The sequence below is a fragment of the Mauremys reevesii genome, linkage group 10 (genome assembly GCF_016161935.1).
Source record: "Mauremys reevesii isolate NIE-2019 linkage group 10, ASM1616193v1, whole genome shotgun sequence".
Taxonomy (NCBI): domain Eukaryota; kingdom Metazoa; phylum Chordata; order Testudines; family Geoemydidae; genus Mauremys; species Mauremys reevesii.
Window position 1 is genome coordinate 22,602,066 of NC_052632.1, and position 26,999 is coordinate 22,629,064.

General features: G+C 48.8%; 1 protein-coding gene across 3 annotated transcripts in view; it reads right to left on the minus strand.

Moving 5' to 3' along the window:
• Nucleotides 1-26,999, minus strand: part of MYO5A (myosin VA) — a 191,132-nt gene that overhangs the window by 121,022 nt on the left and 43,111 nt on the right. For all 3 annotated transcript variants that reach the window (XM_039492800.1, XM_039492799.1, XM_039492798.1), the window contains exon 2: nt 13,908-14,018. In XM_039492800.1, the coding sequence (XP_039348734.1) occupies nt 13,908-14,018 (111 nt within the window). The remainder of the gene's footprint in view (nt 1-13,907; nt 14,019-26,999) is intronic.

Consider the following 26,999-nt stretch of genomic DNA (forward strand, 5'->3'; position numbering starts at 1 on the left):
TGCCCCACCCATCGGAACCCTAAGCCTAGCTCCAAGTGCCCTAACTACAGGAACCCTAAGCCTAGCTCCAAATGCCCTACCCATCGGAACCCTAACCCTAGCTCCAAGTGCCCTACCTACAGGAAGCCTAACACTAGCTCCAAGTGCCCTACCCTTCGGAACCCTAACCCTGGGGCAGGAAGTCCTAACCTTAGGAACCCTAACCCTAGCTCCAAGTGACCTACCCATAGGAAGCCTAAGCCTAGCTCCAAGTGCCCTACCTACAGGCACCCTAACGCAAGGGCGGGAAGTCCTACCCATAGGAACCCTAACCCTAGCTCCAAGTGCCCTACCCATAGGAACCCTAACCCTAGGGCGGGAAGCCCTACCCATACGAACCCTAACCCTAGCTACAAGTGCCCAACACATAGGAATCCTAACCCTGAGGTGGGAAGCCCTACCATAGGATCCCTAACCCTAGCTCCAAGTATCCTACCCATAGGAACCCTAACCCTAGCTCCAAGTGCCTTACCCATACGAACCCTAACCCTAGGGCGGGAAGCCCTACCCATACGAACCCTAACCCTAGCTACAAGTGCCCAACACATAGGAATCCTAACCCTGAGGCGGGAAGCCCTACCACAAGAACCCGAACCCTAGCTCCAAGTGCCCTACCTACAGGAACCCGAACCCTAGATCCAAGTGCCCTACCCATAGGAACCCTAACCCTAGATCCAAGTACCCTGCACTGAGGAACCCTAACCATAGGGCGGAAAGCCCTACCCATAGGAACCCTAACCCTAGCTCCCAGTGCCCTACCATTAGGAACCCTAACCCTAGGGCGGGAAGCCCTACCCATAGGAACCCTAACCCTAGCTCCAAGTGCCCTACCTACAGGAACGCTAACCCTAGCTCCAAGTGCCCTACCCATAGGAACCCTAACCCTAGCTCAAAGTGCCCTACCCATAGGAACCCTAACCCTAAATCCAAGTACCCTGCCCTGAGGAACCCTAACCATAGGGCAGAAAGCCCTACCCATAGGAAACCTAACCCTAGCGCCAGGTGCCCTACCCATAGGAACCCTAACCCAAATTTCAAGTGCTCCACCCTTAGGAACCCTAACCTAGGGCGGGAAGCCCTACCCACAGGAACCCTAACCCTAGCTCCAAGTGCCCTACCCATAGGAACCCTAACCCTAGCTCCAAGTGACCTACCCATAGCAACTCTAACCCTAGCTCCAAGTGCCCTACCCATAGGAACCCTAACCCTAGGGAGGGAAGCCCTACCCATACAAACCCTAACCCTAGCTACAAGTGCCCAACCCATAGGAATCCTAACTCTGAGGCGGGAAGCCCTACCATAAGAACCCTAACCCTAGCTCCAAGTGCCCTAACTATAGGAACCCTAACCCTAGCTACAAGTGCCCTATCCATAGGAACCCTAACCCTAGCTCCAAGTGCCCTACCCATAGGAACCCAAACCCTAGGGGAGGAAGTCTTACCCTTAGGAACCCTAACCCTAGCTCCAAATGCCCTGCCCATAGGAACCCTAACCCTGGGGCGGGAAGCCCTACCCATAGGAACTCTAACCCTAGCTCCAAGTACCCTATCCATAGGAACCCTAACCCTAGCTCCAAGTGCCCTATCCATAGGAAGCCGAACCCTAGGGCGGGAAGTCTTACCCTTAGGAACCCTAACCCTAGCTCAAAGTGCCCTACCCATATGAACCCTAACCCTACATCCAAGTACCCTGCCCTGAGGAACCCTAACCCCAGGGCGGAAAGCCTTACCCATAGGAACCATAACCCTACCTCCAAGTGCCCTACCCATAGGAATCCTAACCCTAGGGCGGGAAGTCCTACCCATAGGAACCCAAACCCTAGCTCCAAGTACCCTACCCATAGGAACCCTAACCATAGCTCCAAGGGCCCTACCTATAGGAACCCTAACCCTAGGTCCAAGTGCCCTACACATAGGAACCCGAACCCTAGTTCCCAGTGCGCTACCCTTAGGAACCCTAACCCTAGGCCGGGAAGCGCTACCCATAGGAACCAGAACCCTAGTGTGGGAAACCCTACCCATAGTAACCCAAACCCTAGGGCGGGTTGCGCTATGCATAGGAACCCTAAACCTACCTCCAAGTGCACTACCCTTAGGAACCCTAACCTTGGGGCGCGAAGTCCTACCCTTAGGAACCCTAACCCTAGCTCCAAGTGACCTACCCATAGGAACCCTAAGCCTAGCTCCAAATGCCCTACCTACAGGAACCCTAACCCTAGCTCCAAGTGCCCTACCCATAGGAACACTAACCCTAGCTCCAAGTGCCCTACCCATAGCAACCCTAACCCTAGCTCCAAGTGCCCTACCCTGAGAAACCCTAACCCTAGGGCGGGAAGCGCTACCCATAGGAACCCTAACCCTAGCTCCAAATGCCCTACCCTTAGGAACCCTAACCCAAGGGCGGGAAGTCCTACCCATAGGAACCCTAACCCTAGCTACAAGTGCCCAACACATAGGAATCCTAACCCTGAGGCGGGAAGCCCTACCATAGGATCCCTAACCCTAGCTCCAAGTGCCCTACCCTTAGGAACCCTAACCCTAGCTCCAAGTGCCCTACCCTTAGGAACCCTAACCCTAGGGCAGGTTGCCTTACGCATAGGAACCCTAAACCTAGCTCCAAGTGCACTACCCTTACGAACCCTAACGCTAGGGCAGGATGCCATACCCTTACGAACCCTAACGCTAGGGCAGGATGCCATACCCATACGAACCCTAACCTTAGCTACAAGTGACTAACCCATAGGAATCCTAACCCTGAGGCGGGAAGCCCTACCATAGGAACCCTAACCCTAGCTCCAAGTGTCCTACCTACAGGAACCCTAACCCTAGCTCCAAGTGCCCTACCCATAGGAACCCTAACCCTACCTCCATGTGCCCTACCCTTAGGAACCCTAACCCTAGGGCAGGAAGCCCTAACCATACGAACCCTAACCCTAGCTCCAAGTGCCCTACCCATAGGAACCCTAACCCTGAGGCGGGAAGCGCTACCACAGGAACCCTAACCCTGGCTCCAAGTGCCCTACCTACAGGAACCCTAACCCTAGCTCCAAGTGCCCTACCCACAGGAACCCTAACCCTAGGGCGGCAAGACCTACCCTAAGGAAACCTAACCCTAGGGCGGGAAGCCCTACCCATACGAACCCTAACCCTAGCTACAAGTGCACAAAACACATAGGAATCCCAACCCTGAGGCGGGAAGCCCTACCATAAGAACCCTAACCCTAGCTCCAAGTGCCCTAACTATAGGAACCCTAACCCTAGCTCCAAGTGCCCTACCCATAGGAACCCTAACCCTAGCTCCAAGTGCCCTACCCATAGGAACCCTAACCCTAGCTCCAAGTGCCCTACCCTTAGGAACCGTTATCCTAGATCCAAGTGCCCTACCTACAGGAACCCTAACCCTAGCTCCAAGTGCCCTAACCATAGGAACCCTAACCCTAGCTCCAAGTGCCCTATCCTTAGGAACCCTAACCCTAGGGCGGGAAGCGCTACCCATAGGAACCAGAACCCTAGTGTGGGAAACCCTACCCATAGTTACCCAAACCCTAGAGCAGGTTGCCCTATGCATAGGAACCCTAAACCTAGTTCCAAGTGCCCTACACATCGGAACCCTAACCCTAGGGCAGGAAGTCCTACCCATAGGAACCCTAACTCTAGCTCCAAGTGCCCTACCTACAGGAACCCTAACCCTAGCTCCAAGTGCCCTACCCTTAGGAACCCTAACCTTAGCTCCAAGTGCCCTACACATCGGAACCCTAACCCTAGGGCGGGAAGTCCTACCCAAAGGAACCCTAACTCTAGCTCCAAGTGCCCTACCTACAGGAACCCTAACCCTAGCTCCAAGTGCCCTAACCATAGGAACCCTAACCCTAGCTCGAAGTGCCCTACCCTTAGGAACTGTAATCCTAGATCCAAGTGCCCTACCTACAGGAACCCTAAACCTAGCTCCAAGTGCCCTACCTACAGGAAGCCTAACCCTAGCTCAGAGAGCCCTACCATTAGGAACGCTACACCTAGGGCGGGAAGTCTTACCCTTAGGAACCCTAACCCTAGATCCAAGTGCCCTACCCATAGGAACCCTAACCCTAGCTCAAATTGCCCTACCATTAGGAACCCAAACCCTAGCTCCAAGTGCCCTACCATTAGGAACCCAAACCCTAGGGCGGGAAGCCCTACCCATAGGAACCCTGACCCTAGCTACAAGTGCCCTATCTATAGGAACCCTAACCCTAGCTCCAAGTGCCCTACCCATAGGAACCCTAACCCTAGCTCCAAGTGCCCTACCCATAGGAACCCTAACCCTAGCTCCAAGTGCCCTACCCATAGGAACCCTAACCCTAGCTCCAAGTGCCCTACCCATAGGAACCCTAACAATAGCTCCAAGTGCCCTACCCTTAGGAATGCTAACCCTAGGGCGGGAAGTCTTACCCTTAGGAACCCTAACCCTAGCTCCAACTGCCCTACCCTTAGGAACCCTAACCCTAGCTTCAAGTGACCTACCCATAGGAACCCTAACCCTAGCTCCAAGTGCCCTACCATTAGGAACCCTAACCCTAGGGCAGGAAGCCCTACCCATAGGAACCCTAACCCTAGCTCCATGTGCCCTACCCTTAGGAACCCTAAACCTGGGGCAAGAAGTCCTAACCTTGGGAAGCCTATCCCTAGCACCAAGTGACCTACCCATAGGAACCCTAAGCCTAGCTCCAAGTGCCCTACCTAGAGGAACCCTAACCTGAGCTCCAAGTGCCCTAACCATAGGAGCCCTAACCCTAGGGCGGGAAGCCCTACCCATAGGAACCCTAACCCTAGCTCTAAGTGCCCTACACATCGGAACCCTAACCCTAGGGCGGGAAGTCCTACCCATAGGAACCCTAACTCTAGCTCCAAGTGCCCTACCTACAGGAACCCTAAGCCTAGCTCCAAGTGCCCTACCCATAGGAACCCTAACCCCAGCTCCAAGTGCCCTACCCTTAGAAACCCTAACCCTAGGGCGGGAAGCGCTACCCATAGGAACCAGAACCCTAGTGTGGGAAACCCTACCCATAGTAACCCAAACCCTAGAGCGGGTTGCCCTACGCATAGGAACCCTAAACCTAGCTCTAAGTGAAATACCCTTAGGAACCCTAACGCTAGAGCGGGAAGCCCTACCCATAGGAATCCTAACCCTAGCTCCAAGTGCCCTACTTTTACGAAACCTAACCCTAGGGCGGGAATCCCTGCTCACTGGAACCCTAACCCTAGCTCCAAGTGCCCTACCCTTAGGAACCCTAAGCCTAGCTCCAAATGCCTTACCCATCGGAACCCTAACCCTAGCTCCAAGTGCCCTACCTACAGGAACCCTAACCCTAGCTCCAAGTGCCCTACCCTTAGGGCAGGAAGTCTTACCCTTAGGAACCCTAACCCTACATCCAAGTGCCCTACCCATAGGAACCCTAACCCTAGCTCTAAGTGCCCTACCATTAGGAACCCAAACCCTAGGGCGGGATGCCATACCCATAGGAACCCTAACCCTAGCTCCAAGTGCCCTACACATAGGAACCTGAACCCTAGTTCCCAATGCGCTACCTTTAGGAACTCTAACCCTAGGGCGGGAAGACCTATGCATAGAAACTCTAACCGTAGCTCCAAGTGCCGTACCGTTAGGAAGCCTAACCCTAGGGAGGGAAGCCCTACCCATAGGAACCCTAACCCTAGCTCCAAGTTCCCTACCCATAGGAACCCTAACCCTAGCTACAAGTGCCCAACACATAGGAATCCTAACCCTGAGGCGGGAAGCCCTACCACAGGAACCCGAACCCTAGCTCCAAGTGCCCTACCTACAGGAACCCGAACCCTAGATCCAAGTGCCCTACCCATAGGAACCCTAACCCTAGCTCCAAGTGCCCTACCCATAGGAACCCTAACCCTAGATCCAAGTACCCTGCACTGAGGAACCCTAACCATAGGGCGGAAAGCCCTACCCATAGGAACCCTAACCCTAGCTCCCAGTGCCCTACCATTAGGAACCCTAACCCTAGGGCGAGAAGCCCTACCCATAGGAACCCTAACCCTAGCTCCAAGTGCCCTATCCATAGGAACCCTAACCCTAGCTCCAAGTGCCCTACCTACAGGAACGCTAACCCTAGCTCCAAGTGCCCTACCCATAGGAACCCTAACCCTAGCTCAAAGTGCCCTACCCATAGGAACCCTAACCCTAAATCCAAGTACCCTGCCCTGAGGAACCCTAACCATAGGGCAGAAAGCCCTACCCATAGGAACCCTAACCCTAGGGTGGGAAGCTGTACCCATAGGAACCCTAACCCTAGCTCCAAGTGCCCTACCAATAGGAACCCTAACCCTAGCTCCAAATGCCATACCCTTAGGAACCCTAACCCTAGGGCGGGAAGTGCTACCCGTAGGAACCCTAACCCTAGCTCCAAGTGCCCTACCCATAGGAACCCTAACCCTAGATCCAAGTACCCTGCCCTGAGGAACCCTAACCCTAGGGCGGGAAGCGCTACCCATAGGAAACCTAACCCTAGCGCCAGGTGCCCTACCCATAGGAACCCTAACCCAAATTTCAAGTGCTCCACCCTTAGGAACCCTAACCTAGGGCGGGAAGCCCTACCCACAAGAACCCTAACCCTAGCTCCAAGTGCCCTACCCATAGGAACCCTAACCCTAGGTCCAAGTTCTCTACCCATGGGAACCCTAACCCTAGCTCCAAGTGACCTACCCATAGCAACTCTAACCCTAGCTCCAAGTGCCCTACCCATAGGAACCCTAACCCTAGGGAGGGAAGCCCTACCCATACAAACCCTAACCCTAGCTACAAGTGCCCAACCCATAGGAATCCTAACTCTGAGGCGGGAAGCCCTACCATAAGAACCCTAACGCTAGCTCCAAGTGCCCTAACTATAGGAACCCTAACCCTAGCTACAAGTGCCCTATCCATAGGAACCCTAACCCTAGCTCCAAGTGCCCTACCCATAGGAACCCAAACCCTAGGGGAGGAAGTCTTACCCTTAGGAACCCTAACCCTAGCTCCAAATGCCCTGCCCATAGGAACCCTAAGCCTGGGGCGGGAAGCCCTACCCATAGGAACTCTAACCCTAGCTCCAAGTACCCTACCCATAGGAACCCTAACCATAGCTCCAAGGGCCCTACCTATAGGAACCCTAACCCTAGGTCCAAGTGCCCTACACATAGGAATCCGAACCCTAGTTCCCAGTGCGCTACCCTTAGGAACCCTAACCCTAGGCCGGGAAGCGCTACCCATAGGAACCAGAACCCTAGTGTGGGAAACCCTACCCATAGTAACCCAAACCCTAGGGCGGGTTGCGCTATGCATAGGAACCCTAAACCTACCTCCAAGTGCACTACCCTTAGGAACCCTAACCTTGGGGCGCGAAGTCCTACCCTTAGGAACCCTAACCCTAGCTCCAAGTGACCTACCCATAGGAATCCTAACCCTGAGGCGGGAAGCCCTACCATAGGATCCCTAACCCTAGCTCCAAGTGCCCTACCCTTAGGAACCCTAACCCTAGCTCCAAATGCCTTACCCATCGGAACCCTAACCCTAGCTCCAAGTGCCCTACCTACAGGAACCCTAACCCTAGATCCAAGTGCCCTACCCATAGGAACCCTAACCCTAGCTCTAAGTGCCCTACCATTAGGAACCCAAACCCTAGGGCGGGATGCCATACCCATAGGAACCCTAACCCTAGCTCCAAGTGCCCTACACATAGGAACCTGAACCCTAGTTCCCAATGCGCTACCTTTAGGAACTCTAACCCTAGGGCGGGAAGACCTATGCATAGAAACTCTAACCGTAGCTCCAAGTGCCGTACCGTTAGGAAGCCTAACCCTAGGGAGGGAAGCCCTACCCATAGGAACCCTAACCCTAGCTCCAAGTTCCCTACCCATAGGAACCCTAACCCTAGCTACAAGTGCCCAACACATAGGAATCCTAACCCTGAGGCGGGAAGCCCTACCACAGGAACCCGAACCCTAGCTCCAAGTGCCCTACCTACAGGAACCCGAACCCTAGATCCAAGTGCCCTACCCATAGGAACCCTAACCCTAGATCCAAGTACCCTGCACTGAGGAACCCTAACCATAGGGCGGAAAGCCCTACCCATAGGAACCCTAACCCTAGCTCCCAGTGCCCTACCATTAGGAACCCTAACCCTAGGGCGAGAAGCCCTACCCATAGGAACCCTAACCCTAGCTCCAAGTGCCCTATCCATAGGAACCCTAACCCTAGCTCCAAGTGCCCTACCTACAGGAACGCTAACCCTAGCTCCAAGTGCCCTACCCATAGGAACCCTAACCCTAGCTCAAAGTGCCCTACCCATAGGAACCCTAACCCTAAATCCAAGTACCCTGCCCTGAGGAACCCTAACCATAGGGCAGAAAGCCCTACCCATAGGAACCCTAACCCTAGGGTGGGAAGCTGTACCCATAGGAACCCTAACCCTAGCTCCAAGTGCCCTACCAATAGGAACCCTAACCCTAGCTCCAAATGCCATACCCTTAGGAACCCTAACCCTAGGGCGGGAAGTGCTACCCGTAGGAACCCTAACCCTAGCTCCAAGTGCCCTACCCATAGGAACCCTAACCCTAGATCCAAGTACCCTGCCCTGAGGAACCCTAACCCTAGGGCGGGAAGCGCTACCCATAGGAAACCTAACCCTAGCGCCAGGTGCCCTACCCATAGGAACCCTAACCCAAATTTCAAGTGCTCCACCCTTAGGAACCCTAACCTAGGGCGGGAAGCCCTACCCACAGGAACCCTAACCCTAGCTCCAAGTGCCCTACCCATAGGAACCCTAACCCTAGCTACAAGTGCCCAACCCATAGGAATCCTAACTCTGAGGCGGGAAGCCCTACCATAAGAACCCTAACGCTAGCTCCAAGTGCCCTAACTATAGGAACCCTAACCCTAGCTACAAGTGCCCTATCCATAGGAACCCTAACCCTAGCTCCAAGTGCCCTACCCATAGGAACCCAAACCCTAGGGGAGGAAGTCTTACCCTTAGGAACCCTAACCCTAGCTCCAAATGCCCTGCCCATAGGAACCCTAAGCCTGGGGCGGGAAGCCCTACCCATAGGAACTCTAACCCTAGCTCCAAGTACCCTACCCATAGGAACCCTAACCATAGCTCCAAGGGCCCTACCTATAGGAACCCTAACCCTAGGTCCAAGTGCCCTACACATAGGAACCCGAACCCTAGTTCCCAGTGCGCTACCCTTAGGAACCCTAACCCTAGGCCGGGAAGCGCTACCCATAGGAACCAGAACCCTAGTGTGGGAAACCCTACCCATAGTAACCCAAACCCTAGGGCGGGTTGCGCTATGCATAGGAACCCTAAACCTACCTCCAAGTGCACTACCCTTAGGAACCCTAACCTTGGGGCGCGAAGTCCTACCCTTAGGAACCCTAACCCTAGCTCCAAGTGACCTACCCATAGGAATCCTAACCCTGAGGCGGGAAGCCCTACCATAGGATCCCTAACCCTAGCTCCAAGTGCCCTACCCTTAGGAACCCTAACCCTAGCTCCAAGTGCCCTACCCTTAGGAACCCTAACCCTAGGGCAGGTTGCCTTACGCATAGGAACCCTAAACCTAGCTCCAAGTGCACTACCCTTACGAACCCTAACGCTAGGGCAGGATGCCATACCCATACGAACCCTAACCTTAGCTACAAGTGCCTAACCCATAGGAATCCTAACCCTGAGGCGGGAAGCCCTACCATAGGAACCCTAACCCTAGCTCCAAGTGTCCTACCTACAGGAACCCTAACCCTAGCTCCAAGTGCCCTACCCTTAGGAACGCTAACCATAGGGCGGGAAGTCTTACCCTTAGGAACCCAAACCCTAGCTCCATATGGGTAGGGCACTTGAACCCTAACCCTAGATCCAAGTACCCTGCCCTGAGAAACCCTAACCCTAGGGCGGGAAGCCCTACCCATACAAACCCTAACCCTAGCTACAAGTGTCCAACCCATAGGAATCCTAACCCTGAGGCGGGAACCCCACCATAGGAACCCTAACCCTAGCTCCAAGTGCCCTACCCATAGGAACCCTAACCCTACCTCCATGTGCCCTACCCTTAGGAACCCTAACCCTAGGGCAGGAAGCCCTAACCATACGAACCCTAACCCTAGCTCCAAGTGCCCTACCCATAGGAACCCTAACCCTGAGGCGGGAAGCCCTACCACAGGAACCCTAACCCTGGCTCCAAGTGCCCTACCTACAGGAACCCTAACCCTAGCTCCAAGTGCCCTACCCATAGGAACCCTAACCCTAGGGCGGCAAGACCTACCCTAAGGAAACCTAACCCTAGGGCGGGAAGCCCTACCCATACGAACCCTAACCCTAGCTACAAGTGCACAAAACACATAGGAATCCTAACCCTGAGGCGGGAAGCCCTACCATAAGAACCCTAACCCTAGCTCCAAGTGCCCTAACTATAGGAACCCTAACCCTAGCTCCAAGTGCCCTACCCATAGGAACCCTAACCCTAGCTCCAAGTGCCCTACCCATAGGAACCCTAACCCTAGCTCCAAGTGCCCTACCCTTAGGAACCGTTATCCTATATCCAAGTGCCCTACCTACAGGAAGCCTAACCCTAGCTCCAAGTGCCCTAACCATAGGAACCCTAACCCTAGCTCCAAGTGCCCTATCCTTAGGAACCCTAACCCTAGGGCGGGAAGCGCTACCCATAGGTACCAGAACCCTAGTGTGGGAAACCCTACCCATAGTTACCCAAACCCTAGAGCAGGTTGCCCTACGCATAGGAACCCTAAACCTAGTTCCAAGTGCCCTACACATCGGAACCCTAACCCTAGGGCGGGAAGTCCTACCCATAGGAACCCTAACTCTAGCTCCAAGTGCCCTACCTACAGGAACCCTAACCCTAGCTCCAAGTGCCCTAACCATAGGAACCCTAACCCTAGCTCCAAGTGCCCTACCCTTAGGAACCCTAACCCTAGCTCCAAGTGCCCTACACATCGGAACCCTAACCCTAGGGCGGGAAGTCCTACCCAAAGGAACCCTAACTCTAGCTCCAAGTGCCCTACCTACAGGAACCCTAACCCTAGCTCCAAGTGCCCTAACCATAGGAACCCTAACCCTAGCTCAAAGTGCCCTACCCTTAGGAACCGTAATCCTAGATCCAAGTGCCCTACCTACAGGAACCCTAAACCTAGCTCCAAGTGCCCTACCTACAGGAAGCCTAACCCTAGCTCCGAGAGCCCTACCGTTAGGAACGCTACACCTAGGGCGGGAAGTCTTACCCTTAGGAACCCTAACCCTAGATCCAAGTGCCCTACCCATAGGAACCCTAACCCTAGCTCAAAGTGCCCTACCATTAGGAACCCAAACCCTAGCTCCAAGTGCCCTACCATTAGGAACCCAAACCCTAGGGCGGGAAGCCCTACCCATAGGAACCCTGACCCTAGCTACAAGTGCCCTATCTATAGGAACCCTAACCCTAGCTCCAAGTGCCCTACCCATAGGAACCCTAACCCTAGCTCCAAGTGCCCTACCCATAGGAACCCTAACCCTAGCTCCAAGTGCCCTAACCATAGGAACCCTAACAATAGCTCCAAGTGCCCTACCCTTAGGAATGCTAACCCTAGGGCGGAAAGTCTTACCCTTAGGAACCCTAACCCTAGCTCCAACTGCCCTACCCTTAGGAACCCTAACCCTAGCTTCAAGTGACCTACCCATAGGAACCCTAACCCTAGCTCCATGTGCCCTACCCTTAGGAAGCCTAACCCTAGGGCAAGAAGTCCTAACCTTGGGAAGCCTATCCCTAGCACCAAGTGACCTACCCATAGGAACCCTAAGCCTAGCTCCAAGTGCCCTACCTAGAGGAACCCTAACCTGAGCTCCAAGTGCCCTAACCATAGGAGCCCTAACCCTAGGGCGGGAAGCCCTACCCATAGGAACCCTAACCCTAGCTCTAAGTGCCCTACACATCGGAACCCTAACCCTAGGGCGGGAAGTCCTACCCATAGGAACCCTAACTCTAGCTCCAAGTGCCCTACCTACAGGAACCCTAAGCCTAGCTCCAAGTGCCCTACCCATAGGAACCCTAACCCTAGCTCCAAGTGCCCTACCCTTAGAAACCCTAACCCTAGGGCGGGAAGCGCTACCCATAGGAACCAGAACCCTAGTGTGGGAAACCCTACCCATAGTAACCCAAACCCTAGAGCGGGTTGCCCTACGCATAGGAACCCTAAACCTAGCTCTAAGTGAAATACCCTTAGGAACCCTAACGCTAGAGCGGGAAGCCCTACCCATAGGAATCCTAACCCTAGCTCCAAGTGCCCTACTTTTACGAAACCTAACCCTAGGGCGGGAATCCCTGCTCACTGGAACCCTAACCCTAGCTCCAAGTGCCCTACCCTTAGGAACCCTAAGCCTAGCTCCAAATGCCTTACCCATCGGAACCCTAACCCTAGCTCCAAGTGCCCTACCTACAGGAACCCTAACCCTAGCTCCAAGTGCCCTACCCTTAGGGCAGGAAGTCTTACCCTTAGGAACCCTAACCCTAGATCCAAGTGCCCTACCCATAGGAACCCTAACCCTAGCTCTAAGTGCCCTACCATTAGGAACCCAAACCCTAGGGCGGGATGCCATACCCATAGGAACCCTAACCCTAGCTCCAAGTGCCCTACACATAGGAACCTGAACCCTAGTTCCCAATGCGCTACCTTTAGGAACTCTAACCCTAGGGCGGGAAGACCTATGCATAGAAACTCTAACCGTAGCTCCAAGTGCCGTACCGTTAGGAAGCCTAACCCTACGGCGGGAAGCCCTACCCATAGGAACCCTAACCCTAGCTCCAAGTTCCCTACCCATAGGAACCCTAACCCTAGCTCCAAGTGCCCTACCCTTAGGAACCCGAACCCTAGGGCGGGAAGCCCTACCCACAGGAACCCTAACCCTAGCTCCAAGTGCCCTACCGATAGGAAACCTAACCCTAGGGTGGGATGCCATACCCATAGGAAACCTAACCCTAGCTCCATGTGCCCTACCCATAGGAACCCTAACCCTAGCTCCAAGTGCCCTACCCATGGGAACCCTAACCCTAGCTCCAAGTGCCCTACCCATAGGAACCCTAACCCTAGCTCCAAGCGCTCTACCCATGGGAACCCTAACCCTAGCTCCAAGTGCCCTACCCATAGGAACCCTAACCCTAGCTCCAAGTGCCCTACCCTTAGGAACACTAAACCTAGCTCGAAGTCCCCTACCCTTAGGAACCCTAACACTAGGGCGGGAACCCCTACCCATAGGAACCCTAACTCTAGCTCCAAGTGCCCTACCCTTAGGAACCCCAACCCTAGGGCAGGAAGCCCTACCTATAGGAATCCTAACCCTAGCTCCAAGTTCCCTACCCTTAGGAATCCTAATGCTAGGGCGGGAAGTCCTACCCATAGGAACCCTATCCCTAGCTCCAAGTGCCCTAACTATAGGAACCCTAATCTGATACTTAATAGAAAGATAAGAGCTTCTAAAAATCAACATTTCCATATATAGAATGTTTCCTATCTTCTTGTAAGAGCATCTCCACAGCAGCTAACTGGGATGTCAAACAAGATGATGACTTTAGTTACAGAATTAGCAGAAGATAATGATACAATAAAAATATGAGGGAAGTATAGGAAAGGTGGAGAGTAAGAAAATCAAGTGAGAATAAATGTTATGCATTTCAATTATATAATTCCTGTCACGTACAAGGTCTGAAAGACTATGAGCCCAAATGACTGCACATAGGTTAATATGGCCTCATTTTGAAAAACTGACCTTTCATACTAATATACAATGGCTTGCAGCCAATATTAAGGGCTATAGGCCTAACAACAACATGTAATCTTACCTTTCCCTCTTCGAGTCGAATCTGGATGATTTTATCTCCTTGTTTATAATCTTTGAGAAGTTCTGCTGACTTCCAGACTTCCTCTGGATCAGGGATCCAAACCCTGGCAGACTGCAATACAAAATCAACAAGCAAAAGATCAGTGATTTCTCATGATTTATAGTGAAGTTAACACACACAGCACCAAAAGCCTTATTCCTATCTAACTGGACAACATCTGAATCTTCAAGTAATGGCTATCAATGTAAAGTAAAATGTTTATCATTAATATAATGGCTGTTCTAATCTACTGAGAAAGACTTACATAGAAACTGAATTTTAGTTCCTATTCACAAAGGACATTAAAGTCTTCATTTCCAATAAAAAATAGCTTCAGCAAGATATAAGCTCAATTCTGAAAGACCAAACAAGATAAATATATTTTTAACAACCAAGAATTTATTTTCTACTAGACTTAATTCAAACGATTTGTGACTTAGACAATTCCAGCAAGTACTGTATGCAACTAGGAATAAGACTACAATATAGCAAAGTTGTACTATTTGTAAAATACTCATCTGTATCTCTGTGATAAATTCTAGCTGAGTAACATAAGCTACAGCTTTAAAAGCCACTACCCATTTTCCTTTGTTGTTACCACATGGATTCTGTGACTTTTCGTGACCTCACTGACTTCTGCAGCGGCCGGTGTGCATGGCTCAGGGGTACCCCAGGCAGCTCCTGCACCATTCACACCAGTGGCTGCTGGGGCAGTCTTGGGAGACCCTCCCCTCCCCCGGCAGCAGAGTTTGGGTGTGGGAGAGGGCAGGGGACAGGGTGAGGCAGGCTCTGAGCGGCACTGGGGGGGGGGGCGTAGAGCCAGGTAGGGAGCTTGCCAGCTCTGCCAACCCCCTCCCCTGCACCAGCGGGGGTTCCAGGCCGTGTGCCGCCACCCACGCCCCACCAACACCAGCGGGGGTCCTGGGTCGCCCTCCCACAGCACCCATGATGCCCCCAGGAAGACTCTGCCCAAGTTTTAGTCAGGGGTATATATGTTTACTGCCCGTAACCTGTCCGTGACTTTCACTAAAAATACCCATGACTAAAACGAAGCCTTACCTATAATCAATTAATACTCCACCAATGTCTGTATCATCTGCAAATTTTCATCAGCAATGACTACATTTTTTCCCAAACATTGATAAATATATCAGAACTGGTCCAACAACTGTACCTGGTGGACCCTACTAGAAACTCCTCCGCTCCCCAGTGAATGACGACTCCCCCTTTATAAAGTACTCTGAGATCAACAGTTGTTAGTCCAGTTAACGCATGCTATAATGATTTTGTATTCTGCTCTTTTTAAAATCAGAATGTCATGCAGGATTCAGTCAAATGCCTTACAGAAGGCAAATTATATTATGTCAGCACAATTACCATTACATAGAACTGACCAGAACCCAGAATTTCCATTTTGCTGGAAATTCTAAAATTAAAAAAAAACAACAACCCACAAAACTCTGTTATGGCACAGACCAAAAATAAGAATTTCAAAATGTCCTGCAGAACAAAATTCTGATATTTCAGAAAAATTGAAATGCTTCATTTAATTTCCTTTTGATAAGGCTGAAAGAGTTTTGTTCCTATCTATAGGGCAAACTGATTTTTATTAATGCAACTTTTGTTATATTACAATTTATAATAAAATAATGTAAAAGTAAAAATGATTTTACTTTTATAAAATATATTATGTGTCAGCGGGGCAGCCTGTCTGGCCAGGCAGCTAGTGAGTCTGCCCACCTGCGAAGTAGCCTGTCTGGTTCCCTATGGACATTTTGATCGCGTCAAATCCACATTTTCTGATGGAAAACTGTTTTGTTTGAAAATTTTAAACCAGTTCTATTTTTAATCAAACAAACATGATCTTATCAAAAAAGAATCCCAAATTTGAGGAGACCTATTTTCCATAAAATCACATTGCTTTTCACATTGTCCAGCTGTATTTTCTATTCTTCAAATATATAGTTAGGCCAAAGTCTTATGAAATGTATGCAGCCACATCAACTATTATGAAAATACATTATTCTGAACTGGAAATAAAAAATCTGAAGAAAGCATCCCCTCACATTTAAATTGCTTACTAGTTGAACCATTCCTGAAATAGCTGACTAATCAGAGAAGTGTTGTAAAGTAGTATAAAGGTGTTCACAATAACTACTGCACCAGGGCCACTCAGAGGATTCAGGGGGCCTGGGGCAAAGCAATTTCGGGGGCCCCTTCCATAAAAAAAAGTTGCAATACTATACAATACTATATTCCCATGGGGGGCCCTGGGGCAAATTGCCTCACTTGCACCCCCCCTCTGGGCAGCCCTGTACTGCACCTTTTAGTGTACATGAGTACACAGTGACTTTCAGTGGAAATTAAGTGCCTGTCATAAGTGCTTGCATCCGAAGAAGTGGGTATTCACCCACGAAAGCTCATGCTGCAAAACGTCTGTTAGTCTATAAGGTGCTACAAGATTCTTTGCTGCTTCTACAGAACCAGACTAACACGGCTACCCCTCTGATACTTGTCATTTATTTATACCTTTGAAATCTCCCCCTAGATCAGGTGCAGCAACATTTTGCTCCAGCAGAGGCTATACTGGCAACTTGCCAGAAGCGTAAGGGCTGCACCGCACACTTGGCATAAAATAGAGCAGATGTCACCTACTCATTCTTAATAATTGGGAGGCATGATCTCTGAATCAATTTGTAGTGCTGCATGCTCAGAAAAGTAGTTTCCACAGGCCACACCTGTGTATTAAAGATGATGCCTGGTTCAGGGGCGAGAGGTCCCATGGGCACTCCCTCTGCCCAAGGCTGAAGAAGTGCCACTTTAAAAGTTCGTCAAGTCAGGAGATATTGAGCCCTTTAGATGAGCCTTCCAGTGCAATCTTCCTATTCTATCCCATGGGTGGAATACTGCAGCTCATACAGGACACTTTCTGTGACCTGGTGAGAGGCAAACAGCACTTGAATAAATATTTAATCTGGGAAAGGGAGTGGTTTACTAAAGAGTTACTTGCCCACATTCCAAAGTCAGATGATGGAACTCTTAGTCAAGATAAGACTGATCTCGAAGCAGGCATGTGCCAATTTTTTTCATTCAGATTAAATAAAAATATTAAGCCTATTAACTTTTCTTCAGTATTTATCTACTGTAGGAATACATTTTCTGCATTTAAAAACACCTTCCATTTAGATAATGGAGGAAAAAGTGGGGTTCATTTCTAAGAAAAAGCCTGATCAGCAGTAGGTTTAAAACAAACAGTCCTTATGGTACACTGCATCATAGCAATCTTCTTTGATCTACAGACCAATGTGGTTTAACTAGGTTAAAAGCTGGAAGGATTTAACTGACATTTCCAGACTGTTAGAGTCTGTCTTCGGAGATCTGTTGGAAATAGCATGTGTTTATAGAGGGGAAATTATCCATTTATTTTAAACACAGTTTTGATATGGTTAGGTAGTGTGCAGGCCCACAACATCGGCTCTAGTGGTCGGCATGTGGGGAAGTTTTATAAAAGTATTAATAAAAATGTTTTCAATTTGTTTTTACAAGTTTGAGGATTGATGTTTGGATGTAAACATTTAATCATTTAAATGTTCATACATACAAAAGAGACAGACTATATAGGGGAGAACGGCAGAGCTTCACTGAGGAAAGCATTTACACCTCTACCCCGATATAACGCGGTCCTCAGGAGCCAAAAAATCTCACCGTGTTATAGGTGAGACCGCGTTATATCGGGGTAGGGAGAGGAACCGCTCCCTGCCCTAGCTCACCTCCACTCTGCCTCCGCCTCCTCCCTGAGCGCACCACCCACCGCTCCGCTTCTCCCTCCCTTCCAGGCTTGCCGTGACAATCAGCTGTTTGGCCCAGCAAGACTGGAAGGGGGGGGGGAGAAGCGGAGCGGCAGCGATGCGCTCAGGGGAGGAGGCGGAGATGAGCTGGAGCAGGGAGCGGTTCCTCTGCGCCCTAGCCCTTACTTGCTGCAGCCCCCCTAACCCAGATCACCTCCACTCCGCCTCCTCCCATGAGCACACCACAGCTCTGCTTCTCCTCCCTCCCAGGTTTGCTGCGCCAAACAGCTGATTGGTGCGGCAAGCCTGGGAGGGCAGAGAAGCGGAGCTGCGGTGTGCTCGTGGGAGGAGGCAGACCAGAGGTGAGCTGGGGGGGGGTGGCGGGGGAGAAGGGCTGCAGCAAGTAACGGGCAGGCGCAGATGAACCGCTTGCGGTAACATGAATTCCAATATAACGAGGTAAAGCAGCCCCACCCCCCAGCGCGCTGCTTTACCGCGTTATATCCAAATTCGCGTTATATTGGACCGCATTATATCGGGGTAGAGGTGTATAATATTACTTAGCAAGAAAAGTGCTATAGGCATGCTTCACTCTAGGCTACATGGAGAAGAATTTTCTGATACAGACAAGGTGTTACAGTCTTAATTCCATGTTAATAAAATGGCACAGAGTTCTCTGTAACAGGCTTCTGATGCTGAGAGTCAGCCTCCAAATACACAATTCTGAACCAATATGAAATTGGCACCTTTAATCTATTCAAAAGAAACTGTACCATTTTCTACTGTCTGACTACACGGAGAAAGAGACAGCAGAACATAGATCACCATGGAAACTGGGTTGCCCATGCCAGCTGAGTCTTCCACATGAGATAACCTCAAGGATATTAAAGTCTGGCTAAGAGAATAATGCTGTAGCTTTCTAGTCTATGGTTTGATCATCAGTGTTTATTACTAAAAGCCTTGCCACAGAAAATACCTTGGTAAAAGAAGCAGAAGCAGGTGTGTGGGGGGTGGGGGTGGGGGGTACGAATGAAAGAGAGATGTCCCTACTTATAAATATCAAATAATTTAATAATATTTCAACTTTTATCAAATTAGCAGAACAGTTTTGCTAACTGATTTCCAGGGCATTCTTTATGGTAAACAGCAACATTTTATATTAAACCCTCATGATCATCCTGGATTTTGATAGGGTCCATTCCTACAGCAGACCACACAAAATGATCACTGACTTAAATAGGTGCTGTGTGCTACAGAATCAGGACACCCTAGTGTTCTCTCTGCCAGTCAGTGTCTTAGTTCTATGTCCTTTATTATCATTTCTCTTAATCTTTTACATTTTCTAAGGTATAAAATGGACCAATGAGTAACTGAGCTACAGTAGCTTTGAGAAATATATTGACGGCTACACCATGTGATTTGCCTTCCAGTATTAATAAATTATGCCAGACAGTGTGCATGCCCTGATTCTTCCAATGGAAACATCAGGCCCTGTAGAAAGTTTACTGAATAATACTTAGCAATTTTTATATCTTCAAAGCCCTTCACAGACATTGCAAGGATTTTTAAGAGTTTGATAAACATACAGTCTTTTAAGTGACACGATGGAATTACCTTTTTATAATTAATAGTATGTTTGATGGAAACAGCATTACTTATTCCATAGAGACTGCCACGATCCTTGTGAAGAAATCAATAAGAGATTCTCTCAACTGACAATGTGTTCCCCCAAGTTTTAGCCTAATGCTATTTCACAAGGTCTGAACTCTAATTCAACAGAAAATAAGTTTAATGCAGACAATCAGCAATAGGTGTATGTGTGTCACTATCCAGCTCAAAGGGCTAGAGAGGTGTAAGACTTTGACAGCACTGTATAAAGTCAGTGGTAAAAGTTTCATCAATATAAGATTGGATAATAATAAAGCTTTAGAGTCATTGACTTTTATATTATCTTTCTCTCAGGGTACTAGCAATATCGAGGCTAGAGTAATAGAAACCACTGAACGAGTCAGATCTGTGCTGAGGCAACAACTTGTTTAAAGACAAGGGTGGAAAGAGAGGAAGATTTCCAAGATGTCCTAGTAGTGGAAAGAGGCCAAGAGGTAGGTCATAACCCTGATAGTGACGATACTCAACCAAGGAAGCCATCTCAAGTTCTTCATTATTAAAGTAAGTATTGGGGTACATCTATACTTCCCGTCCGGGTCGGCGGCTAGCGTTCGACTTCTCAGAGTTCGATACATCGCGTCTAATCTAGACGCGATATATCGAACTCCGAACGCACTCCCGTCGACTCCGGAACTCCACCACCGCGAACGGCGGTGGCGGAGTCGACGGGGGAACCGCGGACTTCGATCCCGCAGCGTCTGGACAGGTGAGTACTTCGAACTAAGGTAGTTCGAGTTCAGCTACGCTATTCGCGTAGCTGAACTTGCGTACCTTAGTTCGACCCCCCCCCCCCCCTTAGTGTAGACCAGGCCTTGGAGACTAAAGCTAGTCAGAGAAAAAGGGAATGATGAAGGTAGCTGGTCTGCATATACTGTCCCAACAGTTCAGGGTGGATCTGCTCCATTCAAATGAAGTCCCCAGTAAGATAACGCTACTTGAAAGCTTAAATATGCATAACATACCCAGTATACTTTTAATTATTACTAATTCCTTGTTATTGGTGGCACCAACAATGTGCTAGATGCTGTACGGACACAAACAGAATACATGGCCCCTGCCCTACAATGCTTCACACCATTCTTCAACTAAAGATGCTGTTAGGAAAGAAGCAAATTTTACTTAAGTCCAACCACTTGTACCTGTGTATGGGGATCAACCTGGATACAATTTTCTCTAAATTAGTCTAAAGAAAGAACAGAAAACACCAGAAAGGGAAGTACCTAAAGTATCTTCTGGAGAGTCAATAGAGAACAATGTTTCCAGTAACAGCTGAGGATCTTGTATAAGGGGGCTAGTTTTGTTGTAACATCTGGGATCTTTTAGTCTTAAAAATGTAAATCTTGTTAGTCTCCCCAAAGATCAAACAACAATTTGTGACATCACTAACTCGCTTATCTAGAAATGGCAGCAGATGGCCAACTCCTCAGACATGAGAATCATTCTGCTGCTTCCTTCCCCTTCTGTTCTGTATCTGGCTAGTATGCCTAGTTGACTAGACAGTAGGTGTCAAGTAATTCTTCTTCAAACCTTGGGATAAGCTGATCTGAAGAGCAAAGTCCTTCTACATCCTTCCATTACTTGCACACAAATGCTTAAAATAAAAAATCAAACCCAACCTGCAAGTCTTTGCTGGCCCTTTGGAGGGGAACACACTTCTCCAACAAGTTATAGCGGGCATGAAATCCCAGATTAGAGATAGAATTAAAATTAAACAGAGAATTGAACTAAGGGGCAACTGGACTTCTGTGGAGTTGTGCCTGCTTATGCTATCAGTGAATTTGGTCCTTAGTCTCTCTTAAACATTATCATTAATAAAAGTTCAACACGAATTTCTAAATCACTAGGGGAAAAGTGTTGAAATGGAAAATTGCAAGAGGATGACCGCAGAGGTTTAAATGTACTGTCACCCTTCACTAACTCCTTAGTATTTGCTTTACTTCCCAAAGGGATATCTAGTTAATAAGTTTTTAGTCCTTTTAAAGTATGTTGTAAGCTCTAAACTGCTGCAATTTTGCTCATTCTAATGGACCACTGGCAAACACACACACGTACACACAGAAAGATGCAATTACAGAAATTGCCTAGACAAGTTCCAATGATGCATTAGTTGCATGGTTTAAAGAGAGTCTTTACTCAAAACACACGCAGCCTATGATAAGAATAACTAAAACATTCAAATCAGATCCTTTAGGTAGAGCCCTGGTAATCCAAACAGTGTTTTACTAGCCAATGTTTTTGAATGGTCGGAAGCGTATCTTTGGATGCTATACCGACAGTTCATCAGTACATACGTGATGGGGAATTCCTTAGCAGCAGTTTTATTATGAATATAATGAGTATAACTAGAATAAAAACCTACAGCCATATCAGAAAATGAGTACAGTTCAGCTCCCGCAAACCTCTCATCCTGAGAGGTGCTCTCTGAAATTTTTTATCCTCTGCCAGATTCCTGGTGAAAAGAGTTGGGTGTAACTGATCAAGTTTAAAAAGCTCATCCTGTGCTGGAATCTTAAAGTGTGATTGCACTTTAGATGGCTGTTAGAAAGCAGTTTGTCTTTAGTTTCTGAGAATTCACAAGTTGTAACTAAGGCCTGGTCTACACTACATGGTTAGGTCGACGTAAGCTGCCTTGCATCAGCCTAGCTGTGGAAGTGTCCTCGCTTAAATTTGTCTCCTGCCACCAACTTAAGTGCCTCTCTATGCCAAATTAGTAACACCACCTCCCAGAGCAGAACAGACACTGCGTCGCTTACATCGACTGTTACTGGCTTTCAGGAGTGATCCAGCTATGCCTCATGTTGACAATACAATCGATACTAGTCTTCCTGGTGAGAACGCACACCGCTGACGCAAGGACCCAACTGTGCGCACACAGAAGTGATTTAATAACGGCGATGGCTGTATGCTGACGTAAGTTAGGTCGACATACGTCATGTCTACACTACAAAATTAAGTCTGAATGGATGGGGGCGGAATGGACAACTGCCCCAAAGCAGAATAAGAAACCATTCACAAAATGAGTACAACAATTCTTATGAATGAGTTAGCTTGCATTTAGATGGAGCACTGAAAAACCACAAAGAATGATGAAATTCACATAGATGGAATCATTTACTAGGCTTGATTCAGTCTCTGGACTATTCTGCAGAGTCTGTAGAATCATGTAAAGAAATACCTGACACAGAATCACATAGAACTAAATTTTTCAGGAGTTTATATGATCACTTCAAGCAAGTACAGCTATTTCCATTGTGGTGTTAAAAGGCAGTAACTAACGCTATCCAAATAGTGACTCTAAAGAGGTAGAGGCAAAACAATGGACTGAGAGACTCTAGAGCTTCCTTTTCCACCTATGGATCAAAAAGAACCCACACCAACTGCACAACTGGAATTCTGTGTCATTAAAAGCTACTGCAGGATTCTCTCATACACTTTTTCATACCTCATGATCTTATCTGAGGTCACATGAAATCAGCAGACTACAATAATTCTCAATCCACTCAGATCATACGACTCAGTTTTGAGCCATTAACCACTTCAGGTATTTTGCATTGCTAACAGATAGAAATTAGAAACATAAACCAAACATTATACATATAAACCATAATTCAGCATGAGTGTTTAAAAGTTTGCTTCTTCTATTGTATACGCAGTATCACTGCAGAAGGAAACAGCCTGTTTCATACTTAGCTGGCCAGCTCCATGCCTTCTTTTGGCCTGGGGTAAAAGTAAAAGCAGACATCTCCGCTGCTACAATGATCAACACTTACCCCCATCCCCAAACCCACCTTTCAAAATCCAAGAGTCCTATGCATGCCAATCACCATATGTGGTATAACGCATCCAGCACACTAAATGCCCAGCAACTATGTGGGTGAAACCAAACAACGACTATGCTCTTTAATAAACTCAGAGGAAAATGATAAAAGACACCATATCTCACATGGGTGAATATTTTCCACAAAACGATCACTCCACAGCTGAACTCTCAGTCCTCATCCTCCAAGGAAACCTACACAATGCCTTCAAAAGATGAGCCTGGGAGCTTAAATTAATAACCTTGCTAGTCATTAAAAATCATGGTCTTAACAAAGACACTTGATTTATGACAATCTGTAACCCACTAACCCCCCTTTTTGTCCGACAACTGCAGCGGTGTTAATGTGCCACTTCACCTTGAATGGTCTCTTAGAATATGTGAGAGAAAAAGTGGGTGAGGTAATATCTTTTATTGGAGCAACTTCTGTTGGTGAATGAGGACATGCTTTCTAGCTACACAGACCTCTTCTTCAAACAGTGCAAACAGACTCATAGACTGTGTTACAATATGTGTTAACTGCTTATGCCAAACAATCTATTCCACCTTTATTTAGCTGTGACATTTCCCAAACCTGAAGCGCTCCATGTAAAAATTGAGAGCTTGTCTTTTTCACCAACAGATGCTGATCCAATAAAAGATATTACCTCGCCTTGTCTCTCTACAGTCTTAAAGTCAGCTGTGGACACTGATATATGGTGAACAGTGTTATCATGCTTGGCATGACCATTGTTATAAGGTGATGTTGGGTTGAATTGCTGTTCCAGTCATTTACGTTTATTAGTTTAGCTGTCACCAGTTATGCGGCAAGCTAAAGCCCAGATCATATTGAATCTCAAGTCCAAGCCATGTGATGCGTAAAAATGGGGCTGAGCCATCTTATATGTTAACTTATTAATCTTTGAGGAACATGGCAAAGAAGGCAGTAGCGCACAGCTAAGAGACTATTAATTCTTGGGCCTGAATTTGGAAACTGGATCTTCTGTAAATAGAATGGGGTTAGCAAGAGAGATTATCTGGTTTTATGGGCAATTAATGTAATGTTCCTGTAATGGGGTGGTACCCGCCTCTCACGGGCACCCCCTGGCCGAGCCCATGTGCCTGCACACACACTCTCTTTCTCTCTGTGTCTGATTGAGGTATGTCTTCAGTGACTCAACCCTCTGGCTAAGTTACACTCAGTTGGTGTGTGAAAAGAAACACAAACCCCTTCTGGGGTATACAGTCCAATAGGGGCCTATTCCAGTACCCTCAGTTGGTCTCTCTCTTCCTGCAACCCTCCCTCAGCCCTTTATCAGAGGAGTCTCAGTACCCCTCAGTTGGTGTTGGCCTGCAGCCCTCCTGGACTCAAGTCCTTACACAGTCCAATAGGGGCCTATCCCACTACCCCTCCTCTCTGATCTGCAGCCCTCCCAGGGCTCAGTCCTTATTCAGTCCTGCAGCTCCTTCTGGGCTTGACTTCAAATAGTCTCTGGTATGGGGCTGTGCCCCCAGGTTTTCCTCCCTGGAGACTCTTTGCTCTTTCTGGGCCTCTCTGTCCCCAGCTCTCCAGCTGGGCCACTTAACAGTTCAGATCCCCTCCCTGGCAGTCCTGCCCAGCCCTGCCAGAGTTGCCGCGGCTGGGGAGAGGTGCTCATCCCCCAGCCCAGCCCCACCCCATCGGAGCTGCCAGGGAGAGGAGCTCCTCTGCCGGCCTGGCCCAGGCCCGCTAGGGCTGCCAGGGAGTAGAGCCCCTCCCCCAGCCTGGCTCAGCCCACACTGGAGCTGCCGGGGAGAGGAACCCCTCCCCCAGCATGGCCCAGTCCAGCCCTGCCGGAGCTGCCGCAGCCATGAAGAGGCGCCTCTCCTGCGGCTGGGGGGGAGGTGCCCCTCAGCCAGCCTCGAGCTACTGCGGCGAGAGAGGGCTGGGGGGAGTCCTCTCTCTCTGCTGCAACCCTGGAGCTGCCTGCACCCCAAACTCCTCATCCCCAGCTCCACCCCAAAGCCCACACCCCCAGCTAGAGTCCGCACCCCCCTGCACCCCAACCCTCTGCCCCAGCCCTGAGCGCCCTCCCACACTCCAACCCCCCAGCCCCACCCCCACCACACATCACCTCCCTATTGGTGCATGTAACAAAATTCATTCCGCACATGGATGTAAAAAATTCGAGGGAACACTGGTTGTGATTTCCCAGTCTGGCTGTGAGTTTCATAAATTGATGATATTCAGGCAGTTATTTTAGCCACAGCTGCCAAAGTTGACAGTTTATTCTTGATCCAGACACTAACAATATGCTTTCTTCCCAGCCTACCAATAAAAAAAGGCAGTTCTTGCATTTTGGTATCATTTATCATACATTTTTCATATTGAATCCAAAGAAGTTGTGTATTTTTTGATGCATCATTTAAAAAAATAAAGTTGTTTCTTCTCAGTTGTTAGAGGTGATAGCAAACTATTCTGCTATCGATAGCTGAAGATCTCACTGAAAAAGTAGAAAAGAAGAGAGCTTACCCTTTCCCTTGGGGGTCCCAGCATAAAATTCCCTCCTGCTGCAAGCAAATTACTTTAACATGAGCTACACAGAAAAAAATCATTACCAAGAAACAGGTTAGCTAGGACGTGTTCCCTTATGCCCACAATCAAAACACTTTCCAAACCTTCCCACAGCACATGGAGTTTAGCTAGTGGTACTGTATGAAGAATCTGCTTTTGCCCACCTCCACAATCTCTGCCATTTGGCCAGGTAATATGCTGGCCTTTGGGACCATGCTCCGCTTAATCAGAGAGATCTGGACTCCTGTATCACTCTGCCCCAAGCATTCCCTGCCATTAATTATGGCTACCTTAACATGCTCCATATCTGTCTCTGCAGAGGATAACCTCACAAAACCAATAAGATAGGTTCCAATCACGTGGGGGGTTTCTGTGTTGAGGGCAGCAGAACTAACATGAGCTATTGGTTGCCTGCTTCCTCCTAGCACAGGGCATTTATTCCTCAGGTGATCAGCGGAATTACACCTACAGCACCTTTTGGGCTCTTCTGTTTTTACAGGAGGTTTGGAATGAAGGGTAGAGGAATGGTTTTGGGGAGGTGAGTGCTCAACCTCCCAGCCACCCTCCTTCTTGCTAGAGATAAAAGGGAATCCTCCCTTTCCACAAGCTTTAAACCCCTGTTTTGGCGGGTTGCTTTCAACAGATGCCTGGGTCTGTTCAAAGGCATCAGCTAGAGACGCCACCTCATCCACAGTCTTTACATTTTTGTCCCATAGACACTGCTTTACGTCAGCCTTACATATGCCTAGGAAATGCTCTTGAGCAACAAAATCCAACATTCCCTCAAAGCTTGTAACATCTTTGCCCTCACCCATTTTCCCATCAAATCTTTCATTTTGTTCACATATTCCCCATTACTCATACCAATATCCCTCTTAAGATTCCTAAATTTAACTCTATATGTTTATGGGTTAATCTGAATCCTATCTAAAAGAGTGTTTTAAAATTTACAATAGTGTAAAGCATCCTCTCTCTAACTGAATACACTTAGAGATTTACCAGTTAATTTTGCAATCAGGGTAGGAACACTCTTGGCATCAGGGATTTCATACACTGCACACGGCCTTTCAAAGGTAGTCAGATATTCAGCAATATCATCTGTCTCCTTGTAGGAGACAGCAATATCATCTGTCTCCTTGCAGGACATAAACGGTCCCAAGTATGGATGTTTGGAGTGATGGGAATCATGGGGGTCGGTGGGTTCTGGTTCTGCTTCCCGAGCAGGTCCAGTTGGTGTTTTCGCACTC